Source organism: Pseudorca crassidens, chromosome 13 (assembly GCF_039906515.1).
Source record: "Pseudorca crassidens isolate mPseCra1 chromosome 13, mPseCra1.hap1, whole genome shotgun sequence".
In the NCBI taxonomy this organism is placed as follows: domain Eukaryota; kingdom Metazoa; phylum Chordata; class Mammalia; order Artiodactyla; family Delphinidae; genus Pseudorca; species Pseudorca crassidens.
The window spans coordinates 31,668,642-31,687,266 of record NC_090308.1 but is presented as its reverse complement, the minus strand read 5'-3'; the positions used below and the strand labels follow the sequence as shown (position 1 = coordinate 31,687,266).

Below are 18,625 nucleotides of genomic sequence, written 5' to 3'. Positions count from 1 at the left end.
TCATAGGTTCTTCCAGGTTGATGGTAAGCAAGTCCTACTATAGTCAAAGCCATTTAGGCAAAAATAGGTCCTCTTGGTTTTTAGAGTCCTCTTTTGTCTTCCTTCTTCCTTGGGAGGAGACATTTCTCTTGCCTTATTTTTTCACTCTTTTCCGCTAAGCAGGAAAGAATCGGTCATTGGGTCATTGTGGTGGATGGTTGATTGATTACATTTTACCACAAGTGACTTCGTGTGTTAGTTGGCACTTTGATCTTAAATGTGTTATTCTGGCCTGTGAGCTTCTCTACAGTGAAGACCCTGTCATCCTTTAGCCTTGGGTCCCCAATGCCCAGAAGCATCTGGAACTTAGTTGGTCTTCATTAACCGTGAATGAAGGACAGAATGACAGTGCAACAAAGGTACAGTCCCCAATTAAAGGAATTTCAGGCATAAAGAGAGAACAAGGGGACATTTTCTCAGTGCAGGGACCCCTGCAATCCTATGCTAATTATCTTTTTCCTTTCTCCTCATTTCTTTCATCCTCACGGCTGGCAGTGACCACTGGGGAAGCAAGGAGGGGTCTCCCAGATCCTACAGCACTGCTGGACATTGTTGCCTCGAGCTATATTTCTCTAACAACAGCATTGCCTTCCCTACCTCCTTCCATCCCTGAAAAAGCATCCTGTTTTAGAAGAATACAGTCAGCCGTCCCCTCCCCACTGTTGCATCGGAGTAAAGACTGGGTCTGTTAAGGAAATTCCTCCATCTCAGTGGCTCTCAAACTTCAGTAGCATCAGCATCACCTAGAGGGCTTGTGAAAACAGATCGCTGAGCCCATCCCCAGGGTTACTGATGCAATAGGTGGCAGAGGGCCCATGAATCTGCATTTCTAACAAGCTCAGGGGTTATACCAATGCTGTGTTACTTTGAGCAGCACTACTCCATCTGAACTGTTCTGCTGCTCCTTCCAGAAGGAGCACCAATTTTCCAGTGCTAGTTTCTTTCTAGGTACTGGTTTTGCTTCGTTTTTCATGTTGCTTTTGAACTGGTGGAATGTTCCTAATTATTTATCTTTCTGATATCATAATACTTGTCTTCTCTTTTATGTGTCTACCCAAATGTTGTTTTGATTGTTACGGATTATGAATTCCTACGCACGGGAGCTGTCTCATCCCAGAAGACCTTGTAGAGAGAGAAAGCTGAGGGAGTTGCCTGCCCAGCGCTTATGAAGGCTGTATTTGGTCAGTAAAGGGATGGTTTCCTTGTAGCAAACATTTGGAGCCTTTAACCAACTAAGAAATTCATGAGGTTTTTTCTTTTTTTATTATATTCCTGGTATCTAGCTAGTTAGCTGGTCAGCCTTTTTGAAATCATTAAAAAGGAATTACTTCAGCTATATTGGTAGGAGATAAAATTAATGTGTCTGCAGTGTTGCACAAGGAGTTTTATCATTTAGTTGACTGCTTCAAGCTTTAATTTCATGGTATTAGCTCTTAAGTTGATCTTGACGTAACAACAGAGTAATCTGACTTTTGAGAATAAAGACACACGTGAGCCTGAAGAAATGAAAGTCCAGATTTTAAGCAATTTTCTGTTTGGGATGTTTATTAATAGATGAGCAAACTAGAAATTACATTAGTTAGACCATAAAATCAGCTCTTTTCCAAATGGCTTATCTGGGTATTTTCTTTATGTATATCTTTTCTCTGTGTATATCTCTAGTTACAACAGGGGAACTTGTGTAGCTCAATCAGTACACTATAAACAGCTGTGTACATTTTGGTGTCTGTTCTCCAGCCATGTGTGTTTGGGGTGTGTGTGTGTGTGTGTGTGTGTGTGTGTGTGTGTGTGTGTATGTAAAATATAAATTTTCGAGTAAATGAGATTGCTACCACATTGTTCTTTTTATATTCAATTAGCATATTTATTGAACATTTCTTCCTGTCATTAAATGATTTTCTAGATTTGTAAAACTGACTACATGGTATTCCTTTATTTGAGTGTATCATAATTAGTTGATCAAATCATTGTGTTAATATAATTGAAAGGAAAAAAAAACCATGTTGTCAAATTACCCTCTGGAAAGAGAGAAAAAGCTTTTGTATAAACAGTGCTAACAAAAGCCTTTTGCTAACATTTCCTTAGTTTATACTTCTCATCTGATACTTTAGGTGAAAAGTGAAATCTTTAAGCTGATTGGGTTTTAAAATATTTTCTATAAGTTTAGGGTAACAGGAGTCAGTTTTTCATATCCTTAGTTTTGGAGCAAGATGGTAAAATCTGTAGCAGTAAAAAGATAAAATACCAAAACTTATGCCTCAAAGTAATAAGATATATAAGAAGCTAAATAGATTGAGTGTTGCCATCCGTTACTTGCTTTTGGGGATATTTGATCTTTCTTTTATCTATGTATTGGGTGATGTGGTATTTGGGTATTTGTGGTATTTGGTTTTGTTTTGTTTTTTGTTTTTTTTTTTTGAGGAACTTGATTACTTCCCACATACTATCTTGAAAATTTTTATGTAAGTGGTTCTTGTAAAGGTTAGAAGCTGAACTCATTTTGTCATCACCAACAATCACAAGTTATTGAGGGCGTGGCACTATGCCATGCAATTCAGAGATGCATATGATTTTTTTCTTTAAATAATGTATTTTTTCTTTAGTGACACCTTTGTTTTTTTCTATAAATAATGTATTTTTCCTCACTACATCCTAAATTCACGATGGTAAACTCTTCTTTCTCCCCCTCATCTCCTTGTTAACTCTCAACATTTCCAATTATGCCTCCTTCCCCTAATCCTATTTCTGTTAACAAGCAATACAATTGAAGGAGAAATCACATGATTTTAAGCTAAACAGATCTGGGCTTGAAATCTTGCTCTTCTACTTCCTGGCTGTGTGGTGTTGAGCAAATTACTTACCCTATCTGAGCCTCAGTGAAATGGTACAGCTTTTCCTCTCTTACAGACATTTTCTGAAGATTAAATATGATAATATGTATTAAGTTCCTAAAAAAAAAAAATCAGAGCTCAATAAACACTAGTACCTTTCTCATTTTTAACTTTTTATTCTTTTCTCAATTTACATCCTCTCCCCCAAAGTCTCCAGATAAATCATTTGAACTTCTTGGCAGTTCTCTTGGAAAAGATTCAGGATAAAACTTTTTCCCTTCTTTCTGGGATTCATTAGTATTAAAAAGTCACCATTTGGGCTTCGCTGGTGGCGCAGTGGTTGAGAGTCCGCCTGCCGATGCAGGGGACACGGGTTCGTGCCCCGGTCCGGGAAGATCCCACATGCCGCGGAGCGGCTGGGCCCGTGAGCCATGGCCGCTGAGCCTGCGCGTCCGGAGCCTGTGCTCCGCAACGGGAGAGGCCACAACAGTGAGAGGCCCGCGTACCGCAAAAACGAAAAAAAACCCCTCAGATTGAAGTCATGTGAATTTATAGGAAAGCTCATCCTTGGCATAAACTCATCTTAAATAAGCCCAGGGTTGTTAATGCCTTGAAGAAAAGTTCAATGTAAATATACCTTCTTTAGGTTCCGATTAAGCAGGGGAAAGGCACGTATGAGGTAATCCTTGAGTGCAAGGGTGGTCTCCTTCCTGCCCCTCCATCCAGCTCCTGCCATAAGGCCCTGCCCAGACAGACCCTCCCACTGGGATGACTCATGGGTCTCTGTAGACACTGGGCTGTGCTGCACACAAAGGATGAAACAGGGTAAATGGAGGGGACAGACAGAGATTTCACTGCAGAGCATGAAAATTAAATAAAATTCCGTCTTGCTCCGTCATCTTTACGAGGAGGTAAATATAAATCAGGCTAAGTGGAAGACCCCTTTCCGGAGCCCCAGCCCAGTTTCCCCCTCATAATGAAGCTGAAGATCTCTGTCCAGACTTGGTGACTGCATGCTTTATGAGAATAATAATTTTGAAGTTGCCAGATAATCGCCACAAGAAACCCATTTGCATAATTGAATCAAAGTTGGAAGGTGAGAGTAACCAAAGGCTCTCAGCAAGGACTGAGCTCTGGGGAAAGAAATCAAGCCACACCTCCTCTGAAAGCCAGAAGGGAGTTGTGTGAATAGGTCAGGATGACCCAGGCACAGAGTCATCTGTGACATTTCATACAGTCTATCATTCTTCTCAACTTTTCCCTTTTAGCTAATATATTTATTTAGAGTCAGGATTTGTAGAAGATTCAGTCATCCCAGCAAACCCAGGAGGACAATTCCTGTCCTTATATAAATGTTTCTTTAAAAGAAGAGATGAAAAGAAGTAAGGACCTTTAAGGAAATATACAGGAGTTGTTCATGCTTTCAGATAGTTAATGTTTGCACTAATAATCCATAATTTTCTCCCCCAATAAGTTTCTCCATCTTGTCCTCCACTTTTCCCACCTTTCCCTCTTCCTTCTTTTCTGCCCTTTGCCCATTTTCTCTGTCGTCCTCTCCCTCAGCAGCTCTGAATCAGTTAATTTTGTCTCCTGGAATTCTAGGTAAAAAGTCTTAGTTAAAACAGGCATTGATTGGTACTTTTTCAGGGTGAAACAGTAGGCATTCCCATTCAATAGGAGCGAGGCAAGGATGTCCATGTCATTCCTGTTGTGTACTTGTTTACCTTTGCTCTCTGGGTAGTGGGGGATAGTTAGATAATAGCAATTGTAGGTTTAAAATTGGGAAAGGGGGGCTTCCCTGGTGGCACAGTGGTTGAGAGTCTGCCTGCCGATGCAGGGGTCGCGGGTTCGTGCCCCGGTCCAGGAAGATCCCACATGCCGCGGAGCGGCTGGGCCTGTGAGCCATGGCCACTGAGCCTGTGCTCTGCAACGTTAGAGGCCACAACAGTGAGAGGCCCGGTACCGCAAAAAAAAAAAAAAAAAATGGGAAAGGGGAGGCAAAAATATATCTGGATGACATAATTATATTTCTAGAACTAAGAGAATGAACTGAAAAGTTTTTTATTTAAGTGAGCGAGTTCAGTAAAGTAGCTTAGTACTAAATTAATGTACAAAAATCAGTAGCCTTCCTACATCCAAACAACAATCACTTGAAGATAGAAATGATACTGACAGAAAACACACCAATGAGCAATAGAAACCCAGTGACAAAATACCCAAGAAATAAAAAGTAACACAAATTAAGAAAGATCTATGTTTAAAAAAACCATAACATAAAATAAAACCTTTTAGATAAAATGCTGCTGTGGTACAACAATGCCAAGTTTCCCTATAGTTAGGTAGAAATTTAGCATGATCCCAATAAAAATACTAACCGGATTTTTAAAAGTCAAATTCTAAAGTTCGTAGGCAACATAAAATGTGTAACAATAGACAAGAAACTTTTGGCAAAGGAGAATGAGAATGGGCTAATCTTATCAGATATTCAAATATGTATTTTAATACAAATGGTAATTAAATGAGTTTGGTTCTGGCAAACTAATAGACTGATTAATGGAACAGAATGGTAAGTCTTTTTTTTTTTTGAATTTTATTTTATTTATTTTTTTATACAGCAGGTTCTTATTATTTATCCATTTTATACATATTAATGTATATATGTCATTCTCTTAATATTGATCCATATGCACATGAGATTTGGTATATAGTACTGATATATGAAAGTAGTACGTAATGGAAGTAGCATTTCAAATCGAGAAAGGAGTGACTGATTACCTGTGAACAAAGTAGATCCCTATCTCAGTTCTTACACAAAAAGGAATTCCAGATACATCAGAAAATTAAAATGGAAGAGAATTGGCATATAAAATTATTAGAAGAAAACATGGGAAAATTTTTAATATAATCTAACATTGAAGAAGGTCTTTCTAATGATTATATGAGGCCATCAATCAACATACTGATAAGGTTAACCACATACAATTGGAATCTTCAGTTTGGTTAAAGATACAATGAAAAAAAGTAAAAATATAAATTGAATATGTTTGCCAGGCATATCACTACCAGAGAGCTGATTTCTTCAGTATATAAACAACTTGTATAAATCAATTGTGAAAAACCAAATGAGAAAATATTCTCCCCCCTCTCTGGAAATAGCTAGGAGAAATCCAACACTCTGCTTACCTCTGGGAAAGGGAACTAGAGAAAACAGGGGTGGGAGAGACTTCTTCACTTTGTACTGTTGGGTTTTTACCTTGAGCACAAGTAATTCCCAAATAGAGAAGATAAGAAAAACACAGACTGGCCAACAAATACTTTTTTTTAAACTGGAAGCCTAAAAATATGTTTTCCTCAATTCCCCTTGCTGCCACTAACCTGTACAAATAGGAGAAGAGAGGGAAGAAAATGAAAATAAAAATAGTTACATGCATCCCCACTGCCTCCTGTATTGTTTTTTCAATACGTTTACCAATAGTAGAGCTTCTCTAAAGGACCTGTGGCACATGTCCCCTAAATGCTAAGGGACTTCTGTATTTCCAAGCTTAATAGATTCTTTTTTAGTGTGAGCTGTGGAGTCTGGTCTTGCCATCCCTCACAAGGCCTCTCTTCATACCACTTTCTATTTTGCCTGAAAGGCAATCCTGCTCAGATTTTACTTATGGGGAAAAAATGTAAATTCTCTAGATGGACTTTGAACTATTTCCTAATGTTTTTCTAGGGTTTTAAAAATGCTATGTAGCTTAGAGCTACTAAGCTACAGTTGGAAAACTTGATAAGAAATTTGATGTACTACCGTACTGTTAGTATGGATTAAAAGATGACATGGCTCACTGCTAATTCAGATGGTGTTTTTGCTCTGGTGAGAGGTGGTTCCTTCTTTACAGTAGAGAAGAAGGTAAGACCTTTTGCATCCTTAACGGTGTTGGCACAGCTGTGTTCCATGCAAAACTGACAGACGTATACAAGATATTGGCTAGAAAGTGGAGCAACTGGGATTGAAACTTCCTACTGCCCTCCAGCTTTTTCCCTTGTCCTATAGGAATGTCAGCATGTATTTGGATTTTCCAGACATTTAAAATCACTGGAAAGGACATTACTACTTTTTAGAGTCTCACTTTCCAATATCGTCTTCAAAAACATGGTCACCCTACCTGTAAGTGAAGTTACGAAATATGTTCTTCTGCAGAGCAGGGATCTATATAAAAAGTCCAATTTGTGATTTTAAATACTTCAGCTCTTTATGCAGGAATATCTCAGCTAATTTCCTGCATCTTAGTAAATTTGTTACTTCTTTAGTGATAGCTTCTTTACACCAATTTCAAGTCGACTTCCTGTCAGGAAACAAAGTGAACAGGGAGTGTGACAATCCTTCTAAGGACTTGTCCAGATTTGAAGAATTGGGATCCAGGGCGGGAAGTATATTTCTACTTTGGGGAAAGAGGTTCTGATTTCTTCTGTTCCTGTGGAAAATGTCTCCCACTGGCTCTCAGCAGAGTTTTTTCTAACAGCTCATTATGGATCTGTTATTTGGCCTCCTGAAGATTTTTGTGTTCCATGGGCTTCCTGGCTTTTAGCCCTTGGAAAGAAATTGTTCCACGTCATTGTTACACAGCTCATAATTGGTTTAGGCCCATATTTTATAGTTTGTCAGGCTGGCAGGTTATGAAAGCATCAGTAACAAAAAACATATATAGATTTCCAAGTGCATTTTCCATTCCTAGCATTTCTGCATGTTTAGGAGGTACTTGACCATAAAATGATATTTTATCTTTAATGACTGGGTATCATGCTGCTAATTATCAAAAAATTCTCTATTTCCCTTTAGTTTTAGCATTCACGTGGAAGTAGAGCTATACTAAGTATTAAGAAACCATTCTCTCCATGGTAGGCCAGCAAAGGTCTTCAGAATGTACATAAAATCATAGCTTAAACTTTTTGTCACAAAATTCACATATTGTAAATTTTCACTTTATGTCACCCTTTCAGCATCTTCTCTAGTTCTCATATCCCCAACCCATATTCTTCATTTTCAGTCTGTTTTATGTCCAGGTGTCCCAATGGAAACAGAATGGTGCTTGCAGAATTCATCAGATTACTCAGGCATACGATTTAATTGCATCACTAAGTAAAAACAGCAGATGAACTGGTTTGGGTTTTTCTACCTTGTTTTTATTATTGCTATTATTTTTTGACAGAGACAAGTCTCCAAATCTCAACAAATAGAATGAATTGAAAAGAAAATCATGCTTTATTCTTTCTGTAACATATTTCCCACCTGTCTCTCTCTTACATACACTCAACTCTTCTTTGCAACCACCAAATTATTAATGCTTCTGCCACTAAAATACACAGACGCCACTCAGATAGTTTTTGACTCTAAATCCCAGGACAAACTTGCAGTCATAATTTCCTTCCCATGTACAGTGACCCATCATTAATTATTTAACTCAATATATTAAAATATATTTTTAGTTTGCCTACCTGAGCAATGAATAATAAACAATGAAGAGTTAATAGCTATTGTTTATTGAGGAATTACTGTAAAGTGTAATAGTGAACACTTTATATGCTTCATTTTATCCTCAAGAAGACCTTAAAATCAGACACAGCTGACATCACTGATGTAGACCTTAGTTCCCAGACACTGAGCTGTGCTTTGCATTTATCATTTCCTTTGCTTTACAACAACCTTATTGGTACTATCCTCGTTTTACAGATGAGGAAACTGAGGCTCCAAAGGTTGAGCCAGTTTTTCAAGGATGGCTATTAAGTGGTGTGTAGGGATTCAAGTCCCCCCAGGTCTTCTGCCCCCAGTGTACTGTATCCTCTGTATTAAAGACGGGTTTTGCCATTTTATACATGAAGGAACTGAGAGGAGAAAAGTTTAAAACAACACGCCCATGGTTGCATGGCTATCAAGTGATGGAGCAAGCGTGTGAACCCCTGTCTTTCTGATTTCAAGGCCCATGTGCAAAACCATTATGCTACACATTAAAAAATGATTTCTATTCTATTCTTATTTTTTAAACTTTAATATGATTGAGCTATCTGTCACCCATAGGCATTTTCTCTTTCAGCTCTGGTAAAGATATAGATTAGAAATCCTCCTCTAAAAGTTTAAAATGTCTCTACAGGGAAGGAAGTCCTAAAACTGTTCTAGCTTGAACAGAAAATATTTCCATCTGTCACATCTGTGGATACCACATGGGGTTTTAATATAATGCTTTTGTTTGGTTCTGAAGGCATAGATTAATTTTCACCTCCTTTTGGCAGATAGCTTCACTGTCTGACAACTTTTTAAACCTCGAGATTAGAATAAAAATTCAAAGTATACGTAAGACAATATCAAATATATTTAAAATAATAGGCACACTTCAGCTGAGAAGATGAAGAAAAACTGTAGGGCGAGGACTCTCGTGGAACAGTGAGGAACGAGAATGACCTAGAATCTGCATGGCAAACTCCTACTGATGCACCAGGTCTCCATGACTTGCTGCTGTTTCTTGGAAGCTTCCCTTGATTCCTCCAGATGGTGTGGAAGAGCATTCTCTAGTATAGCTCCATCAGAGCAATTCATTCATTCTACTTTAAACGTGTACTTTGCTTTCCCACTGGACGCCATACTCCTTGAAATCAAGGATCGGGTGTCGTTATCTTTGTGTCCCTAGTTACTAGCATATTTCAGTCATAGTCAAGCCTTCATCAAGGCAGTTCACAGTCAACAAATAAACTTGCTGAGCACTTAACTACATTCCAGGCACTGAGCGAGGCATTGGAAGATAGCATGAAAAATAATACAAAGAGGAATATCTAACCAAGAATGAACACTGGCCTGGGAGTCTGAAAACTTAAATTCTAATCCTATTCTTTCTGCTGATTCATTGTTAGATCTTAGACAACATTCCTGTTTTTAGCTGGCTAAAAGGAATGTCTGGATTCAAAGTCTTCTAAAGCTTTCAACTCTGCAAGTCTATTTACTTACCATTACCTTAGATATGAGCACGTGAATGCATTTAGAATCACATCTGGTGTATAACAGGCTCACGTGTGGTGAGAATAGTAGGTCAGTGTGGTCAGAAGAAGACTTAAGTGTACAGAAATAAACTTCCATGGGGCTGTGAATATTCAAAACTTGTATGGATTAGGGCTGTGAAAAGCGAATTCCAGAACGTGCTTAAACTTGTAAAAAGGGTAAAGGACAACAACAATAAGACTTTTAGAAGTATAATCAGAGCAAGAATAGGAGAGGATACACCTGACAGTTAGATGCGATGGTGTAGTGTTGATACGTGATACACAGGCAGAAATCCTCCTAGTCAAGGAGAAAGAGCTTTCAGCTGAAAGGTGTACAATAAACATGGTCCAGAGGAGAGATGAGCCCAAGGTAGACGAGTAGATGTTAAGCGTGCTTGAAAGAATGCAAGAGTCTGCGTCTGTAGTGAGAAAGGTAGCAAATGAAATTGAATTCCTACTGATGATTTCTGAGCTCTACGACTAGTGGGTACGATGGCAAAGGCCTGGAGATAGCCCAACAGGATCCTGGTTTGCACAGTGAAGAAGCAGGTGTGTTGTGTGAAATTTAAGCTGCTGATCTTTATAGCTGTTGCTAGAAAAATTGTAGCTGATTTATGAACACTGAGGATGAAAAATAGGACGATTGATATGTAGCTAAAAGTTAACCCGAACTAATTTTTTTTTGTTTTGTATTGTTAACAGAAGAATATCTGTCTTCTAGCTTGGCGTTTGACAAAATCGTGATATCTCTTTGGAGAATACGGAGACACTGAGTGTAGCTGACCCTCTCGTTAGGCTAGTTGAATGACCCCCTCAAAAAAATAGCTGCTAATCATTATATTCTTTAGGCCAGGACACATATTTTGAGCCCTATATCTACTACAATACCAGATATCAGTTTTTACTGATTACGTGAATGAATATTTACATAAATTAACAATGTCCACCTAGGAGGCGGTCTCTAGGGGAATACCACAGGGCTTTCTTCAAGTTTCAGAAGTTTGGGTGAAGCCTTGGATCCAGAGAGACTGATAAACAAAAGCTCTGTGCCCAAGTTAACAAAATGAAGTTCAGTGTAGAGAAATTCTTCACTTGGATTTTTGAGGAAATAAGGCCCGGTCCTACCCTACCCAGGATGGTAGAGTAAGGAGGGGAGTCGGGGTGGAGAGTGGTCTGTTCTGAGTCTGCACCTTCCTATGCTGAAGGTGATCTAGACAGATGTGAGCGGCCAGTGCTCACCCAAGGACGGGTCTTCACCCTCATCTACTCCCCATGAAATGGAAGTGGAAGTCAGTTGGTTCATAGTCACAGTTCTAAAGGCACAAAGCATTCTTTAGGGTCTGGTGTTCTGGCAGAAACAGGAATCAAAATAAGAAAATGGACAGGGAAAGAAAACCTCAAGCAAAAGCAAATTCAGAGCAAATTTAGAGGCCCATCCGCTTCTCAAATTCTGTAAGAGCATACGCTCTGGAGCCACCTCTGAGCTGTGTGACCTTAGGCAAGTCACCTAAACTCTCTGAGCCTCAGTTTTCTCATCTGCAAAATAGAGATCATAATGATCATAATGATTGTGTCCACCTCCAGAATTGCTGTGAGAATAAATATGTTCTTATACCTAAAACACTTCGAGTGGTGCCTATGAGCACTGTGTGTTAGCTATTATTACAATTATTGTTATTATTAAAACTTAGAAGGATGTTATGATTTGTTACAATAAGAAAACTGTAGTGAACGGGGTCCCTATGCTCCAATCCCTTCACCACCAGCAAAAAAAGAAAAGTCATAAAAGTGTAGGATGGAAGAGATGTGGCTTTGCAGCATAAATAAAGAAGTAGACTTAGCTGTTTTTGCATGTACTGAACACATTGGACCAAGCTGACATTGCAGTTTGAAGATGCTGAGGCCTGTGCGCATTCACTGCCTCTAGGTTTTATAGTTTCACTAAGTTTCTTATTGCAAAGCTGCCTTTAGCATCCTCACGCTATTTCCCAATATCAGTCCCTCATTACGGCTTTCATCTACAAGTTGAGATTCATTTTCCTAAGATGGCAACAACTGTGTTTTTCATCTTCCTCCAACTCCATTGAGTGTGAGTGTAGCATTCAAGCATTCGGGAATGACTCTTACTCCCTCCCAAGACCTGGCCCTCCCCCTCCCTCTCTAGCCTTGCCTGGTTCCCTCCCTCAGTGCCGCGCTGGGTGCCAAAGGCTGGGCAGAGCTCTGTTCCCCAGCCTTTCTTTTTCTTGACCTTACCCGAAGTACCATTCACGTGATGTTTTTACCGTGATAAATGTTAGAATGCTCTCGCCTGCATGAAGCCTGCTGTCAAGGTCCTCCCTGATTGAAACTTGTATTCTAGGGGTTACCACCTTATGTTTTATGTAGGTGTATGAGCCCCTTCATTAGCTTGCAAGCTCTTTGAAGCAGGGACTGAGTTTGCACACTTTTGCTTTGCCAACTCAGGGTCAGCTTGGGGTCCTGAATCCCAAGAGAGGCTCACGTAGTGTTGAATTGCCTTGATTGGAATTGAGGGAGGACAGACACGCACCCTGAGCTTGCCGATCCTTGGGCGTGTTGGTGCCCCTGTCCGGCTGGCCAGGGCAGACTGGCTGAAGAAGCTGTGTGAGCCTCTGTCTCCCCCTCAGTCTCATCTCGATTTATCAACTCCTCCAGGAATCTTTCCTCCCTTCACTCACACTCTTAAACGGCCCTTGCTTTTTCTTCCTGTCTCTTCTGACTGGCTTTGCTTGCTTACAGAAGAGCGCAGTCACTCACTGCACTTTTCCACCTTCTCTCCTCATCTGTATTTCTCAAACTATTTTTTTTCTCTTCCATCCCCTTTTCCTCTATCAGCTTCAGGAATAGAAAATGGCATCACTAGCAGAAAATGTTTTCCCAAGTTGGGGAGGACTGGGAATGTGTATGGAATGGGAATTCACCGAGGCTGCTTTTAAACCAGATGCGAGTCTTTTGCCCTTGTTTTCATTCTATTCAGAAAGAGTTTAGACAAATTCTTATCCTGCCATTATGGAAATAATTGAGTTAGATGGCTCCTATGTAATCTAAGCATTTTTTTCAAGAGCTCGAAACTGTTTTTGGTTCAAGAAAACGTAGGTTGACACTAAGCTTTGTTTTAGCCAAGGTTTGGCAAAGGTTCTAAGCTACAGTATGTATGCTTTGATAAATTTCACAGACTAGAGCTATGGGTTATAATATGGTTTGTTCTTCCAATATTCAACTAACTTTAATCTAACTTACAATTCCAACGAAGGCTGGATTTACTCACCAGCCAGTTCAGCTAGCTAAAACTATAGATACCATCCACGACCCTGTTATTTAAGGACAATTCAAAAATCATAAATAGAAATTCAAAGGGAGAGCTTGATTTTGCAAGACAGAATTCAATGCTATGAAGCAACCCTCTCAGAACTTTGCCAGAGACCTTGTGGGTCTTAAAATATTCTCTGTTTTCTACCAGCCAGATCTGGCCGCTTGAGAGCTATTCATCACAAATGATGACAACCATTTTACCAAGTCACAAAATGTTGCTGTTTATTTTGGTATGAAATTTGTTCAAATTTTTAACTAGGAAAGTTAGTATAGTAATATTATGATTATATAGAAAATCTCAGGAAAAGTATTACTCCCTTACTGAGCATTTTAGCAAATATCTCTTGACACTAGCTATGTGTAAGGTATTATATTAAATATTTCTGATAATAATAATGTGGATTGAACTGGATGTTTGACCACAAGAAGTGGAAAAACTAAGACATTATAATATGGTGAGTGCCATAGAACACTTGCTAAAGTGTTCTGAGGAATGAACTCGTGTAGGAGTTTGCTTAGTGAGCCAGAGAAGGCTTTACAAAGGAAGTGGAATATCAGCTTCAGTGATTAGCCAGATGATAATATGTGAAATATGTGAAAAGGGGGATCTAGAGAGATGAAACATTATTAACGGAGTCTCAAATATGGTATCGTATGGAGTACAGGCAATATGGTTGCGTTTTAGTTTTTGTAAATGAAAGAGAGCAGCTGGAGATGAAGCTAAAGGCAGTAGTTGAATTCATGGGTTTGAAATCCCAGATTAAAACTTTGGTAGGTAGTGGAGAATATTTTATCCATTCTTCCACTCTTTAAACAACTTTGGAACTGTATTTTAGGATAATTAATCTGCCCTCAGCGTGTGAGCTTGATTGTGGAGGAAGAGAAATGGAGTTTGGAAGACCAGTTGGGAAGTTATTATAATGGTCTAGTACGAGTTCATAAGACCTGCACTAGGCTGGGAAGAGCAGGATTGGAATGAAGGGGTAGAACTGAGAGACATTCTATAGTGAACATTTCTAGGAGTTAGAACCTGATTGGAAGATGAGAGGAAGAAGGAAGGGAGGAGTTAAAGGTAACTATGGAGAGTCAAGCCTGAGAACTGAGAGCATTGAAAAAGTCAGACAAGTCAAGTAGTATGGGTGGAAGGTGAGTCCAGCTCTGTGTGCTGTGGGATGGAAGGTGAGTTCAGCTTTGCTAGAGGAGCATCAATGTACATATATATGTCCCCCAGTGGAGAGCTGGAAATGTGAAATTGAAACTCAGGCTACAGTTTGAAATACAGACTTGGGCCTCATTAGCTTAAAGGAAATGGTGGAAAGCGTGGGAGGGAAAATGAATACCAAGGGGGAGCATAAAGAGAAGATGGCCAAGGACAGGACACTGGAGGGAAGGTGGTCTACTTGTAGGTGAGAGAAGATGAGCCAGAATCGAAATAGTCAGTGAGGTCAGGGAAGAGGCAGAAGACTTAGTAGCATAAAAAGCTGGACAAGAGAGAGTTTCAAGAAAGGAAGGGTCAGGTAATATCCATGGAAAGAGAGAAGTGAGGAAGATGAGAATTGAGCAGGAAAAATTAAACGTGGTAGGTAAGTGTTCATTGGTGACCTTCACAAGAATGGTCTTAGAACTGTGAGTTGCTGGAATGTATTCTATTTGTAAATCTAGAGTTTGTTTGGGGCCTATTAAGTGTTCTGGATTTTTCTGTTTCTTTAAAATAACAGATAATGAAGGATGATGTGTGTGTGTGAGAGAGAGACAGAGACAGAGAGAGAGAGAGAGACAGAGATAGAGAATATGTGTATCTTGTGACCAAGGAACTGTTTTATATGATAAGTGATAAAATTATTTAAGTAAAATATACCTTGAGCTCACATTTCATTAATAATAGAAACACTAATTCAGCCAAAAAAGGAAATCTCCAGAATTTTACATTAGTCAATAAACAAAACTTCTACCCAAATTAAAGCCTTATTCCTCGGCCCCATTGCATTACATGAAGCAATAACAACAATATACAGCGTTGGCCAAAACGTTCGCTCGGGTTTTTCCATAACGTCTTATATAAACAAGTGCTGAACTGCTGTGCATACCTCAGAACATACTTCAGACTGTCGTCTTTTTCTCTTCTTTTCAGCATAAAAGACTGAACTATGATAGCAACTGGTGGAGTGATAACAGGCCTGGCCGCCTTGAAGAGGCAAGACTCCGCCAGATCACAGCATCATGTCAACCTCAGCCCGTCGCCTGCCGCCCAGGAGAAGAAACCGGCCAGGCGTCGACCTCGGGCCGATGTCGTGGTTGTTCGCGGCAAAATCCGGCTTTATTCCCCATCTGGTTTCTTCCTCATTTTAGGAGTCCTTATCTCCATTGTAGGAATCGCAATGGCAGTCCTTGGATATTGGCCTCAAAAAGAACGTTTTATCGATGCTGAGACGACATTGTCAACAAACGAAACTCAGGTCATCCGGAGCCAAGGTGGTGTGGTGGTTCGCTTCTTTGAGCAGCATTTGCATTCCGATAACATGAAAATGCTTGGCCCTTTCACAATGGGGATTGGCATTTTCATTTTCATTTGTGCTAACGCCATTCTTCACGAGAACCGTGACAAAGAAACAAAAGTCATACACATGAGGGATATCTATTCCACAGTCATCGACATCCACACGCTAAGAATCAAGGAGCAAAAGCATATGAATGGCATCTACCCTGGTCTAATGGGGGAAACGGAAGTAAAACAGAATGGGAACTCCTGTGCCTCGAGACTGGCAGCAAATACCATTGCTTCTTTTTCAGGTTTTAGGAGCAGTTTTCGGATGGACAGCTCTGTGGAGGAGGACGAGCTGGTGAGAAATGAAAGTAAGAGTTTTGGACATCTTATGCCACCTTTGCTCTCTGACAGCTCTAACTCTGTTTGTGGCCTCTATCCACCTCCTTCCCAGACAACTGATGATAAGACCAGTGGCCCTAAGAAATGTGAAACCAAGTCAATTGTGTCATCGTCCATCAGTACTTTTACATTGCCCGTGATCAAACTTAATAATTGCGTTATTGATGAGCCCAGTATAGATAACATCACTGAGGATGCTGACAACCTCAAAAGTAGGTCGAGGAATTTGTCAATGGACTCCCTTATGGTCCCTTTGCCCAATACCAGTCAGTCCTTCCAGCCAGTCAGTATGATGCTCCCAAGGAATAATTCCGTTGGGGAGTCACTGTCAAGTCAGTACAAGTCCTCTGTGGCCCTTGGACCTGGGGCTGGACAGCTCTTGTCTCCTGGGGATGCTAGAAGACAGTTTGGGTCCAACACATCCTTGCATTTGCTCTCGTCACACTCGAAATCCTTAGACTTAGACCGGGGTCACTCCACCTTAACCGTTCAGGCAGAACAACGGAAACATCCAAGTTGGCCTCGGTTGGATCGAAGCAACAGCAAAGGATACATGAAACTAGAGAACAAAGAGGACCCGATGGAGAGGCTGCTTGTACCCCAGGCTGCAGTCAAGAAAGACTTTACCAATAAGGAGAAGCTTCTTATGATTTCAAGGTCTCACAACAATTTGAGTTTCGAACATGATGAGTTTTTGAGTAACAACTTGAAGCGGGGAACTTCTGAAACAAGGTTTTAATGTTGAAAAAAGATCTTATTTTACAAGGCTATATATTCTAAACCTATTTTCACCAGTGTTCCCTTGTTAAAGCCTTGGTTATAAGCCTTTTTAACCAAATGGTTTGTAGTGTATTAGACCTGGCTGCTTAATTCTGTAATGGAGATGGTTATATGTTTGGATTACTTAGGATTGCAGTACTCTATATTACTGCATATGAATTAATTTTTTTCTGTTCCCTTGAGCGCATGGGTTCTTTCATTAATATGAATACAAAATACTTCCATCCAAATTAAAGTTCCTATTCTTTACTTTAAAGTTCTTTCACGGATGGTCATATTCATGGAGCAAAGTGTCCAGTTTAGAAGAGGCAGGGTACCAAAGTGTAGACTAGAAGTGCCAAATTCAATGCCAATCTTAGGTGTCATTTTCTGAAAATTTGCTTTTATATAGGATTGGTTAAATTATTTAAAAGGAAAAAGATCTAGCTTCTGTGCAAGCTAAATAATGTGAATCGGGTAAATTGGCTTAGTACTGAGTAGCTAATTGACAAGAATTGGTTGAGTTTGGTTGTGACTAGTACCCTGAGCTCTAGGTAGGCAGTATTTTTTTCAACATCAGTTCTATTTTAGTGATATTTTATTAAGAAACCATGTATTCAAGAGCCATGGCTGAGAATGCCAGATATTCTTAGGGGTAAATATCAAAATGCTCAGCTATAACTTTAGATATTCAGAATCAAAATTTCTTTGCAACTGACTTGAAAAATGAATGAACCAATTTAGTGTTTAGAAGTGCTATCTTGAAATAATTACATATATGAAGAAAAGATTGACTAATGAATAAAAATACATGCTAGTTAATGCTAACTAGTCTCAGTACCTTTTCCTAGCCGTCTCTCTTATCATCTAATATCCACTCACTCCCACATCCTTGTTTTCCCCCAATATCTTTTAGATCCTGTTATTTGGAAGATAATCAGCTAACCTTGACATTTCTTTTATCTTTGCATATCACTAAGTTGGTGGTTGAAGAAAATTTAGTCCTTGATACATTGCCTTGACATTTACCTTATGCTAGAAAGCCGTATGGTAACTCTGAAGACTTTCTTATGGTTTAATAGATATTTTGGATTGTGGTTCTCAGTTATTGAAGATAATAAATATTAAAATGCATTTTCCATCAGAAAATTTTCATGTTTTCCATTAAGGTAACCTAATTTTAAAAAATTGTTTGACGGAACACTCAGGAAATTTTACAAGTTTTTCCCAATGCATACACATTTCTGAACATCAGTATTGCAGTTGTTGTGGAAGAGGAGAAGGAAGATATCTTTGTATTTGTAGCTCCCCACAATTCCACCTTGTATTAGCATCACGAGCTTCCTTGGACTGAGGCACAGTGTTACTTGTTAGAACATCAAGCCTGTGTATTGTAATGGAGTGGGCTTAATACTTTACAATAAAGCATTTAATAAACCTCCAGTCTTAATACTAGTGTGTGTTCTTCATACATTTCTATTATTTTTTGAATAAAATACATTTCTGTTCAAAGTACCATTTTTCAAACTTTCAGATACGTTGTACTGAAGGGGCTTGATACCCTAGCGTCTGCATTGGGTGCTCTGGCTTTTTTCTTTTGCTTCTATTAGGTTAAAGAGCTAGGTCCATCCACCTGTTGTATTGAGCTATTTTCATATTTTGTTATTTGGACGTGATGGTTAATTTTATGTGTCAAGTTGACTGGGCTAAGGGATGTCCAGATTTCTAGGTGTGTCTGTTAGGGTGTCTCCCGAAGAGACTAGCATTT

The 18,625-nt window shown here is 39.4% G+C and overlaps 1 protein-coding gene across 3 annotated transcripts in view; it reads left to right on the top strand.

Moving 5' to 3' along the window:
* TMEM200A (transmembrane protein 200A) overlaps window positions 1-18,312 on the top strand; it is a 77,637-nt gene extending 59,325 nt beyond the window's left edge. For 2 of the 3 annotated variants that reach the window (XM_067702115.1, XM_067702113.1), the window contains exon 2: window positions 15,346-18,312. In XM_067702115.1, coding sequence (XP_067558216.1) covers window positions 15,362-16,837 — 1,476 coding nt within the window. In that variant the 5' untranslated portion in view covers window positions 15,346-15,361 and the 3' untranslated portion in view covers window positions 16,838-18,312. Of the gene's footprint in view, window positions 1-1,084; window positions 1,221-15,345 lie in introns of those variants that run through there. The other variant, XM_067702114.1, reaches the window with a different exon arrangement.
* The last annotated feature ends 313 nt before the right edge of the window (window positions 18,313-18,625 follow it).